Source organism: Rattus norvegicus, chromosome 1 (assembly GCF_021556685.1).
Source record: "Rattus norvegicus strain SHRSP/BbbUtx chromosome 1, alternate assembly SHRSP_T2T, whole genome shotgun sequence".
Taxonomy (NCBI): Eukaryota; Metazoa; Chordata; class Mammalia; order Rodentia; family Muridae; genus Rattus; species Rattus norvegicus.
This window is the reverse complement of record NC_141534.1, coordinates 16600526-16612761: the sequence shown is the minus strand read 5'-3', so window position 1 is coordinate 16612761 and position 12236 is coordinate 16600526. Positions and strand designations below refer to the sequence as shown.

Here is a 12236-nt window from a genome sequence, read left to right as displayed (position 1 = left end):
ACTGAGAGATGTCCATTCCTTCAAATTACAGATATCTTTGACAAGATCAGTGTGTCGGTCATTAACCTTGTAGATTCCATTAGCTTGTTTTGATTATACAGAATTAAATAGCACAAAGGAAAAGTGAGAATGACAGTTTTGATGGAGAACACGTAGGAAGGACACACGATGTGTTATCTGTAAACACTATCTATGTACCACCTAGAATGCACAGTGGTGTGTAACAGAGGTCATGCTAGATACTTGGAGTCTCTCACACAGTAGAAATGTCCACACCCTTAAGGACCTCGCACCGAAGAGGATTTAGACTTTTTTCCTATTTATCCTTTAAGGGAAATGATGCAAGTCTTGCTTCAAACATTGATAAAGTCCTTTGAAATCACAGATGAAAGAATACCAAAATAAAGCTTTCCTGATATTGATACAGATGGATTGATTTGCCGTTAGCCTGCAACTCACAAGGACTCTCTAGTGTGAGATGATGGGGAAAAAGTTTGAGGGATTCATTTCCCTAACATAAACAAGAGAAATTCACATCATGATGATGATGATGATGATGATGATGATGATGATGATGATGATGTCATCACTAAAACTGAGACCCTTTTGTATTTCGTTAAGAAGGAAGGTCTATGAAGGTGTCTCCTTTGTCTTGTGTGAGACATTAGTAGGTTATTTCTTCCTTTAAGAGAAGCCTATGAAGGCATGTATTTACCACTTCCTGGAATGCTTCTTGAGAAAACATTTTATCTCTGAAAGCAAGGGGTAAGGTACCTGGTATTTTTTCACAATTTTCATAATTTTTTTCAGGTGATTTTTGATAACACTACTTCAAATTAATCATAATTTCCAACTAAGAGAACAAAATATATACAACCCATATTTCCAAAACTTTATATTGGATGTTTAATGCTACCCCAGTATTGATCTCTGATGGGAGCCAACCTACGACTTTTCTATATTCTTAAGCTCCTGGACCTTCCTTTCTCTGTTCCCCCCTCCCTCCTTCCCCCACCCCACTTCAGTTTTGGGTGTCCCTGCATAGATTCTGGCTGTGGTCTGGTTTAAACAGGTGTGATAAGGAATAGCATGAGACTCACTAGCCAGGAATAATTTTTCGGGTCCTTCTTCCTCGCCAGTGAATACTCAGATCATTCTAGAGTGAAGGCGATTTTTGTATGTTGAATGGTCTACTTCATGACTTCTATGGAACAAGCCACCCTCTCAGAAAACCATGCCGCTGGCTCATTACCTTAAATGATACGTAAATGCCACAGTCGCCTTGAGTGACTCCAAAGCACTAAATCCAATATTAGTAGGGACTAATTACTGTCCTGTATGGGCTTTGCAGAGACTCATTTTCTGGTATCAGGAGAACAGCTCAGGTGGGGTTAGAGGGTAAATTGTGTGCTGCGAAGCTGTCTGTGCTGAGAATTAGCTGCTTAGTCCTTAAACTTGCTCACGGTGGCCAACTGCGGCCACCAAGTCAGCGAGTGGACTGTAGTAAACGGCTCCTTTCTCTGCTTCACGCTTAGGTCAGTGACTTCCAAGTTTCCTCCACTGCCAACCCCATGTCTATACTTATGTATGGCTCTCTCGTCAATTCCGATTAACTTTAGAACTTACGTAATTATATCAGAAGACACACGGCTTTATGGCAAAATGTGTTCCTTAACAAACTGTAAGGAAGTGACCCTGTAAAGAACAAGGAAGCAGACAGGGAATTATCTCTAATTATGCAAAAAAATTATGGAATATCCCAAATTACTAATGTTTCTTTCCAAGGATATAAAAGAAAACTGCTTATCAAAAAGAATGGGGAATATTTAAAGAATGATTGTTGTTGATTCAGTTCTTAGTTCATATGTTAGCCATACTCTGTAAAGTTATAAACTTCTCTCGTAAAAAGAAATTTCAAAAAGCCAAACATCAGATGTGGGTCATTTTTCTCTTCCCATTTCTCCTACTTTCAGAGCAGGGTTCTATAAAAATAAAAATCCCTCATTTGTGACTTATGATATTTTGGCTCATTTTCCCTGTTTTTATCAAGTTTTTTTTTTCTAGTTTGGAATAGTCTGTGACTTTGCTGCTGTTTCATACTTGATTTCATTTATGCTCTTAAGTGGTGTGGCCATTTGAATGTTCTGGAAGAACTTGATTACCTGTCTGGCTCACATGTGATGTTTGCGTTAGACGTTTGAAATGTGCTACATAAACGCTGAGCTGGATTGATAATTTTCAGAGTAATGGGATACACTAAAGTCAAATAGTGTATCAGCACTCAACACAAGCTCAGTCTGTACTCCAGCCTCAGCCCTGAAACGCTGACCGTGCAGTCCTCTCATGCAAGCCGTTTCACCCCTTCTTCAGGTTCCGTTTACAAGGTGGAAATAGAAATATCTCTCCCTTCTAGGTGAAGGGGTTTTTCCATGATGGAATGAGATATTTTAATATGGGGCCAACACTAAATATCGGTGACCCGACAATAAGTTGATAAATAATAAACATTATTATTATTATTATTATTATTATTATTATTATTATTATTTATCACAGTGCAAGGCACTGTATGAGAGACTGGCAACCAGAGACCAACTGGAGCAGACTCTTCCTTCAAAATGCTTCCAATCCGATGAGATTCAACTCTTGAAACCCAGATGTGGGCCATGAACGTAACAAGAACGAATCATTTTTTAAGGCAAAAAGGTGTTGAGACTCCAGTGAAGAGACTCTGTGGAGCTGGAATGCGAGGGGCGTGGGGTTTAGCTGTGAATGCAGACCAGTAGCAGGACTGGGGTGGTATAAAAGGCCACATCCAAAAGCAGTGATACAAGGAAATGGATGGGAAGGACGCGTTCAGGCCACCAACAGGGTAAAGGGGAACAGTGTGAAGGAATGAAAACCCTAACAGACTGCTGACATCCTCTCTAAAAGTAACAAGTCTTGGAAGGCCAACAGCTCTAGCCTTTGGTGTGAGTGCAGTTCAAGGGCAGGTTTCAAGTAGTTATAAAGTATCGTGAAACACTCTGTAAACTCATTTCTGCTACATAGTATTAAACAAAACTATAGGTCAGTTCCTCGTAAAATGAACCCTTTATTTTTTTTAATTTAATGTGTGGTCTGAGCACCACATGGATGCAGTGCCTACAGAGAGGCCAGGAGAGGGTGTGAGATGTGTGAGAATTAATCATGATGGCGAGCCACCATGTGGATGCTGGGAACCACACCCAGGTCCTTTGCAAGAGCAGCCAGTACTTGTAACTTCTGAGCAATGTCCTCCCTCCTCGGTTCCTTATTTTTTAAATCTAGCATCTTATGATATAGCTATGACTGCCTTGGAACTTATTATGTAGCCCAGGCTAACCTCAAATTCTCAGTGAGCCTCCTGCCTCTGGTTTCTGAGATTAGCGAAGTGAGCCATAGTTGCAACCTATTTCTGATGGATTTTTTTTTTAAATGAGTAGTGAACAGCTTTGGCGTATTTTGAAAATGAAACCACCTCGAGTTGTCCAAGCAAGTAGTCATTTCCATGTGCATGTTCGCTCTTTAGGAATAAGTAATATGAGAAATAATAACCGGAAATATTTATAAATGGTCTTTATTGGTTGTTAAAGAGAGGCCACTGGAAGGACTACCGTATGTTCACTTGACATTAAAATTAAGGTCTACACTTAAAGGGGAAAGTTCAGGGGTCGAATTTTGACTTGTCAAGACTAGAATGCCCCACCAGTTTGACTTCAGCTTACACATAGAAAGTATATCGTCCATATCACTGGCACACCGTTTTCTCTTCCCATATGCTTGTTTAAGTAATGACGCCTCGGGGCAACATTTTCTAACTGCAACAGAATGCAAAACGGAGCCCGGACGTTCCCAAGTGAGAGCAGCGGAGGGTAATTTCCACCACTCCCCAGGACCCTGTTTTGTCTGAGCATGACATTCGCACCGAATGGCGTGCTGTGTTTCTGTCCGCATACTCCATGCTGTCCCTCAGCCTCCCGCCACAGCACATTATACACAGAACATAAACATTACAGAAACAGCGACTCGGTTTTTATTCCCTGCTGAGCGTGCGGCAACCTGGAAGATCTCCCTGCCCGTGTCCTAATAGGAGGCCATCATTTGCTGAGCGGATACATGCTGATCATTTGTGGGAGCTGTAGTCACCTGCGGGCATTGTTCAAATGTGCCAGGGCCAGGTTGTTACAGGAAAAAAAAAAAAAAAACCAAGCAAAAACAAAATAACCAAAATGAAACAAAAACTTCATGCTGCTAGGCCCTAACACGGCCAGTACCCAGGTCAGATCCTCTGGGAATGAAAGAGCAGTTCCCAAGCAGAATATTCTCTGTCTCTGAGTTGAAGTCTGTAGTTCTGTGCAGGCGGGCAGTGCGAGAGGGGGTGCCTAACTCTCTGCTGAGCGCTGCGAGCGAGCGCTGACATGGGTGAGCGAGGCAGGATCCTCTGCAGAGCGAGCAGCTTGCTCTGGGGCATGACGCTGTGTTTGAGGAACGAGGTGGCCCACTAGTCTATCTTCTCTATCCTTATAAAAATACACAAAAGAATCATTTCACTCTGAGGTTCGGGCTTCGAATCTTCTTCCACAAGCCCACTGTTCCTTCAAAGCTCGTACTTGAAAGTCAGTATCGCTCTGCGTGAGCTAGCGTCTCCCAGCTCTCGGGTCTCTTCCCATGGGAGGTTGCTGTTTACGCGCCAAAGCATGCTCTTCGGTGCGGCTGGACTCCAATAAGATCTGAACATGACAACCGGAGAAAAGACCAACCGACAGGAACCGGAGTTGTCAAACCCAGAAATGATAGACGTTTTGGTATTATGTCCGCTGTGTTTTCTCCCTGAAGGGAGAAAAAGTGTTTTTTAGTAAATCTACTCCCCCAGCATATAAAGTTGCAGTTGAAAGACATGGGCAGTTAGCAGGCATTTATATGTGTGTACTGCCTGCCAGCACAGACAGGCAAGGGCGGTGATACTCAGCCTTGAGAGAGTCATGGGCAGCAACACAAACCCCAGCACCACAGCCTGTTAAACTGTAGTAAACTGGACTTCTGTCTCATGGGAAAGGGCGGATAATCAGTAAGGAGCAAAAGAAAAGCAGGGGACAGCCTGGGGAAGCTGAGGTGGAAAGCCCTTGGGAAAGGTGTTGATAGTTCTAGGCAACAAAGGTGTTGAAAGGTACAAGCGACTCTATAAGGAAGAAGGTCACTATGCCTGCAGAATAAAATAAGACAAAATAGCTAATTGGGTATGAAGAAGACAGGGAAAACTAGAAAAGGCTGTAGGGCAGGACCAAAAAAAAAAAGTCTATTTAAGGATTAGTGAGCAAAGGATCCACAAAGGAACAAAGAGGCTTGAGACAGCTCATCTGCTCGGAGCAGTGTATGTCCAGGAGGAGTCTTCTACTAAGGAGACACCAGCTTAGGAGTGAGCAGGTGAGGAATGTTGAGCCCTGCCTGAACTGAGACAACTGTCACTGAAGACAAAACATGCAAGATACGAGAGTCGTTGAAGGACCTCGATAGGACTTCACGAAGGACTGAATGTAGGAGATGCTACTAAGTAGACAAGGTGCTGGCTTCCTCCTGCCCAGGACAGCACCTGGAGGACATGAGTTAAATTCCAGATGTGATTAATTTGAGGTACCCAGAAAACTCAGGTACAGGGGGGATCTTGAAGTTGGAAGGAAAGAACTCCATGTGGGCAGAGGTATATATTGGAAATGGGTATCATTCAGGGCAGGGTAAGGATCGACATGGGATAAACCTAGAGACGTTGAAGGAATGTTCATAAGGATTGAGCATGTTCAAGAGGAGTCTAGAGACCCATTACAAGGTAGGAGACTTAGAACAAGGGGACAGAAAGGCAGGAGAATGGCACTGTAGCCATATTAGCCAAGAGGAGAGGCTTCCATAGGAAGAAGATAATACCAGAAGGAAGCATTACAGAGATCAAGTGAGACCCAGGCTAATAAGTGCCTGAGAGACTTATGGGTATCCATGACAGCAACCAGCAGGCCCGTGAACAAAAGGTAGCATGGAGCTAAGGGGACAAGGAAACATTATATGGATATATAGCCTCCTGGGTGAGGGCTGAGATAATTCCATCTATCCAATCACTTTCAGCCTGACACTTTTGGGAGGAGGGAGAGGAGGAGCAGAGAGGGCATAAACACATAAATCTATTTATTTGAAATTAATATTATACAAAATGAGATATAAAAATGTGTAATATATTTATATACATATAAAATGGAATTGTATATCCAATATATGCAAGCATATATATTATATCCCTATGTTCTTATATCTTTAACCATGTACATTATAAGAAAATACAAAAAAAAAGTTAAAGCATTGAAAAATATTGTTTCTATTACATCAGTTGCCCCATACACAGAAACAGTTCTGAGAACCTGGTTGAAGTTAGCAACTGTGACCTAATATTTCGAGACCCTTTCCTTAAAATTAAAACACATATATCCAAACTTGAAGCGCTTTCCAAGAACACATTTCAGAGAAGTAAATACTCTCTGCTCATAAAGACCCTCCCCTTCTCTTTTCCCCTTAGCTGCCTCGTCTCCTCCTCCTCTTCCAATGGCCGGCCAAGGTAACCTGCATGGGGATGCCTAGATTCTAACCCACAACTTCCTCCCCTCCGTAACAAAAAGACTGCATTTGCCCTCCATTCTCCACTGTGCCTGCACATTCCCATGGAGTTCCCATTCTTGTCTGTCATTCTGACACGCGCACTCACCACTGTCCTACAACTCCAAAGAAACACGCAACAACCCCACGAAGATACAAAAAACCCGTAAGACTGTATATTCACACATAAACTTGCACCATTCAATGGTGACTCGAGGCTTTGGTATGGCCTGTCTTGGCCTATAAGGAGAGGCCTCTCTACAAATTCCGCCCAGGTGGTATGAAGCCACGCCCTCTCAGAATGAAAGTTCTTTCCAGAAGTAGAAGCTATTGGCTCCTCCTTGGCCGCTCCAGCTCCGCCTCCTCCTCACCAGCCTCGGTGTATGTTACGTTATGTAGATTTTTTCCTACAAGCGTTGCACACAGCAGCTATGCTTTTGTAATATTTCACAGGCAGTATCCTTTTCAGTCTTGACCCCCAAAACAGTACTCGAGCCTTTTGCTGAAGGGAGGGCATTTTTATAAATGTATTTCATTGCAAGTTTTTATCGTTTAAGTGGACATATGTAAACATAGATTACCTTACGAGGCCTCGGGCTGTCAATATCTAACCAATTGCTTCATAGCTATAAGTATACAAAGCTTTAAAAAGTTTGAGATTATAAGCATTGATCATGCACTTTCAGAATGAAATGACTGTTATTTATGACAGAATAAATCCCTGTTATTTAAAAAAAAATGCTTACTTGTTCCCGATACACCAATTGATGCCTTTGCCTCGTTTGAATGTCAGAACATTATATAAATGTTTATGGAAAAGTCATGTTTCTTATAAAGGATCCCTAAATATTTCTTCATCAGATTCTTAATCCCAATACATAGGTCATTAACTTAACAGAGAAGTAACTAATGAGTGCATTCTCAAGGAAGTTTTTATAAGCCCCAAACCTTCACAACTGACGCATTAATCCACGTTTTCGACATTTGTGAGTCCAGCATGAACACTACAAAACTTACTAATTGCTTCTCACCAAAAGGTCATGAAGAAAAATCCCAAAATGATGGTAATGCCTTGATTTTTGTTGTCTGGTGTCCAACTTCAAGGTGGACAACTATGTATGGATCTGATACATTTGATTTTTGGTCAACATCTTTAAAATGTTTGTGACTTGTAATCTAACCAAATAGTCCGTGTTATCAAATCTAACAAATCTTTATTTTTGTCTATACTCTGATCCTGGATTCCAGGAGCTCTAGCTCTGTGCAACACAAGAGAAAATTGGCAGTTTAATTCTGAGACATTCTATTCTGCAATACGGCCATGTATTGTTTGTCATTGGGGGCATGGTTTGAGAAATACATAATTAGGTGATTCTGTCGTTATTCCAATATCTGGGAATGGAGTCACACAAACCTAGAGGAAGAGCCTACTCCACACCCGAGCTAAATGGTACAACATCCTAGATTGTGTGTATCCTAGGCTACAAACATATGTAGCATGTTTCTGTCTAGAGTGCTACACGCACGTATGTATAGCAAGGAGGAATTCGCGTACCTGGACATCTGTAAACCATGATAGATGTGGGAAGAGTATAAGACTGTGAGAACGCTCAGCTTCATGGTGATGTTGTGGTCCCCTTGTCTTGCACTCCCTCATTAACTGATTCATTGTGGAGAATGACCGGGAACCAACGTCAAAATGCTAATGGAGCTTAGAATCCCAAAAGGCTAGTGAAGAACAATATCTCTATTATTCCATGGCATGCTACCAATCTATCAGTTCTTGGAGCATGTCTGCTAAACACAGGAGAAGACGTACCATGTCCTATCGCTTTCAACAAATCATACTGTAGTGTCAAAAATCGCATTGTGCGATCTTACCTTCTTTTTCAAAAAAAATCAATCTTTTTGAAGTAAGTATTGAATTTTTGAAACATACAGTTTCTGTGTTTCATGGGGGGAAATTACATCTTAGTGCTCAAATCCTGCATTACTTATTGAATAGAGTTGTTAAGCATTAATCCTACCAGGTAGTCTGCAAAAGATACCTATTCTGTCTGTTTTCCTTTTTATATCAAGAAAAGCCCTCCTTTATGTGTCTTGTTTACAAGATAGGTGACTCGTGAAAAGCCAAGATGACTTGGGTGACAGAACATGAATGAATATGATTATATTTTGGATGATTTCACTGATACTTGGCTTAAGCAAACCTCTGAATGTTTAATAATGGTTTAGTTTTTTATATAAACCTGTAAATTATATATGATAATGGAGTCTGGTGTGATAGTTCAACACTTGTATCCACTGTGTACCCATTGTTAGATCAGGTCATTAGCCTTTCCCTCATTTTTTAAGGTTGATTTATGTATCTAATACTTGTGTGTGTGTTTGCCTGCATGAGTTTATGTGCACTGTGTGTGCACCTGAGCCCGCAGAGGCCAGAAGAGGGCGCTATATTCCCTAGAGATGGAGTAATATGGAGTGCTAAGAAAGGAACCTGGGTCCTCTGCGGGGGCAGTTAGCCCTGTAACAACTGAATCATCTCTCCAGCCTCATTTCTGTGTCTCATCATTTCCTTACGTTTGGAACCTTCAAGCTCCCTTCTCTAGATCTTCATAAAACACACACTAGGTATTATAAACTGCCACCACTCAAACTCATCCAAAAGGCCAGACCTAACAGCTTCGGTGTGTTTTCCTTGTATCCCACTCTTCCCCAAGATGACAACTTTGACCAGCGTACTCGTGTGCCAAGCACCTAGAAGCTCAGGGGACAAGATCTCAAGCTCATGACTGCAGAACGCTGTACATTTCTAGCCCATTAAAAGACATTGATTTTTTTTCCCCCTGTAGTGATTGAAGTGTTGAAAATGGAGAAGTCTCTGATTGGGGAGAGGGAAAAAAAACATAAAATGAGACTCTATGTGTTAATTTTGTTTTCCAATATAAAAGCTTCTCAGACTAGTAGTCCCAAATGCTATTCTTTGAGAGAAAATTTTAAGCCAGATATGGTCTGATGCATGTCTTTAAATACCAGCACTCTAGAGGCAAAATTAGAGGTTTGAAGAGCTCTGTGAGTTCCAGGCCAACTTGTTCTATGTATAGCAAGTTCTAGGCCAACCAAGGCTACATAGGGAAATTTTGTTTGAGGAGTGAAAGAGGGGGAGGGGGAGGGAGAGAGGTCTTTCAAAGAGTAAAGATTAACTAATGATGTTTATGCATCCACATTTATACTTAACAGCTTCATGCCATTCAACAGTCGATGTTACCGTTTAGATATGTATCAACACTTCTGATTGTCCTGATATTATTTTTCAGTGATTTATCTTCATTTATACTGTTTTTACCTTGTAATTTAAATGTCCCTTAATTCTGAAAAATGGGCAATTTTTTAAAGCTATAGAAAAATGAAGCCTTGCGAAGTTGGCTCATCTTTAAGAAACTACAGGTTGGTTTTTTAATACTTCCTGTGGCGTGGAATAAAAACTATGAATCCCGGGGTTGGGGATTTAGCTCAGTGGTAGAGCGCTTGCCTAGCGAGCGCAAGGTCCTGGGTTCGGTCCCCAGCTCCGGAAAAAAAAAGAACCAAAAAAAAAAAAAAAAAAAAAACTATGAATCCCACACTACCGTTGGCAGGACACTGGCGGACAGACTGGCCTTTTCTCAGACCAACAGACTGGCCGACCTGTTCTCATCCCTGCAGACTCTTTGCTCACATTCCCAGCCATCCGACCCCTGTGGTTAGCGGTCACAAACCAGGTAAAAATCAAAACCCTAGAGGCTTGTAATTTATCAGCCAGATTTATATCAGTAAACTCTCACCCCACAAAACGTCCACACAATGAACTCAGAGACAGTTGATATTGATATAAACTGCCCACCTAGATAAGACAAATCGTCCTGTAATTATCCATCCCTTATAAGATATTCACAGCTACCTGTGGCTATTTAAAGCCATGTGCAATTTAGAACGACTTTCTCTTCCCCCATCTTCCTTCCAAAAGCCCATCTTTGCTACAGTTTCCCATCTTCCCCTCTCCAAACAGGAAGTCCCTCTTACTCGCCCAGTGATTGGCTCCCTGAAATCTTTAATCATTAGGGAACGTTCCGCCACAACTTCCTTCTAGACATATTCTCCCAAAGTCTCTACTCTGACACGCTTAACTTCATCATCACTTCTTCATTTGCAATTTACACTAGTAGAACTAAGGAACATGTCCTTACACTCACCGTCGGCTATTTATCCATACTGTTAAATATAACTATTTTCATTCTAATTATTAATTTTACTATGCATTCCTTTATAGAAAAAGATCACTGCTCACGGCTATAAAATGTTCCTCTCTATATGTGCATGCATGTATATGTTTATATCTACTTCATTCACTTTTCCTCTTGACAAATATATAGCTCTAGTTTTGGACTGCTACCAAAAATACTACTATAAAAGTTGTTAAACATTTTAAAAGTCTTTCATGTGCCTGTATGCGTGTGTGATGTGAACATATGATATCTATGTGACTATAGACACACATGTGGTAGTCAGAGGCAAACTTGGGTACAGGGCCCCATCTTCCACCTTGTGGGAGACAAATTCTTCCTGGTCATTGTGAATACCAAGCTAGCTGGCCTCTGGGCTCCCAGAAATTCTTCCGTCTCCGATTTCCATTGTGCCCAGCTTTCATAGAAGTTCTGAAAGTTTGAATTCGGGTTCTCATACTTATGTGGCAAACCATTTCTCCAGCCCATACATTTGTGTGTGTTTGTGTGTGTGTGTGTGTGTGTGTGTGTGTGTGTGTGTGTGTGTGTATGTGTGTGTACAAATTACCTACTTTCTGGAGTACGTACTCAGAACTACAGCTGTTGACTCAGAGGGAACATATATGTTCTGTTTTTACTGAACTCCACAAGTATTTCCTAAAGTGGCTACACCGGTCCGCACCCCCACTAGCTGTGTAGAAAGCTCCATAAATAATTCAACACTTGGTAATTATCCTAGAGCAAAAGTTAGAATGTATAATTCATCATTCAAATCAGTATGAACGTTTTATGTAAATGACTTCTAATGAGAATTATGATTATCATTTATGTAAACATATTATCCGTTTGATGTTGGTGCTAATAGAGCAGGTATGTTTTATTCGCTTATAATCAATGAACATTAAAGAATGGGTAGAGTTTATTGCCCAGGCCAAATTAATCATCTCTTTTTTGTTGAATATTTAGAAACAAGTGGTCATAGTAAGCGTTCACTCACTCAGGTGGAACAATAAACAAAACCCTAGTTCCTAAGTAAAAATTCTTTTCTGCTAAGCTAATAAATTTCCAGTTCTATTTACTACAAACTACATAACTAAATTTTTACAAAATTGAAATCAAAATATGAGAATTATAGTAAAAATATGGGAACAGACATAGCAGTGAGGGATGTTTTAGGGTAGAGAAAATGCCCTGTAGGTTGCTATAATAATGGATATATGTCATTACATGTTTGTCTGAACCCAGAAGACCTACAGATGCATCAGACACCAAGAGTGAATCCCCACACAGACCATAACCTCCAGTGATGTTAATATGTCA

At 41.0% G+C, this 12236-nt stretch overlaps 2 protein-coding genes across 10 annotated transcripts in view; one reads left to right on the top strand and one right to left on the bottom strand.

Moving 5' to 3' along the window:
- Pde7b (phosphodiesterase 7B) overlaps positions 1–12236 on the top strand; it is a gene marked incomplete at its 5' end in the record, with an annotated part of 314454 nt that overhangs the window by 98429 nt on the left and 203789 nt on the right. The window contains 1 exon segment of one of the 2 annotated variants that reach the window (NM_001444232.1): positions 6581–6619. Within the exon segment in view, the coding sequence (NP_001431161.1) occupies positions 6581–6619 (39 nt within the window). 2 annotated transcript variants of the gene reach the window in all.
- Positions 3583–12236, bottom strand: part of LOC134484963 (uncharacterized) — a 65679-nt gene continuing 57025 nt past the window's right edge. For all 8 annotated transcript variants that reach the window (XR_015649104.1, XR_015649097.1, XR_015649107.1 and 5 more), the window contains one exon: positions 3583–4851. The gene's annotated coding sequence lies outside the window, so the exon portion shown is untranslated. The remainder of the gene's footprint in view (positions 4852–12236) is intronic.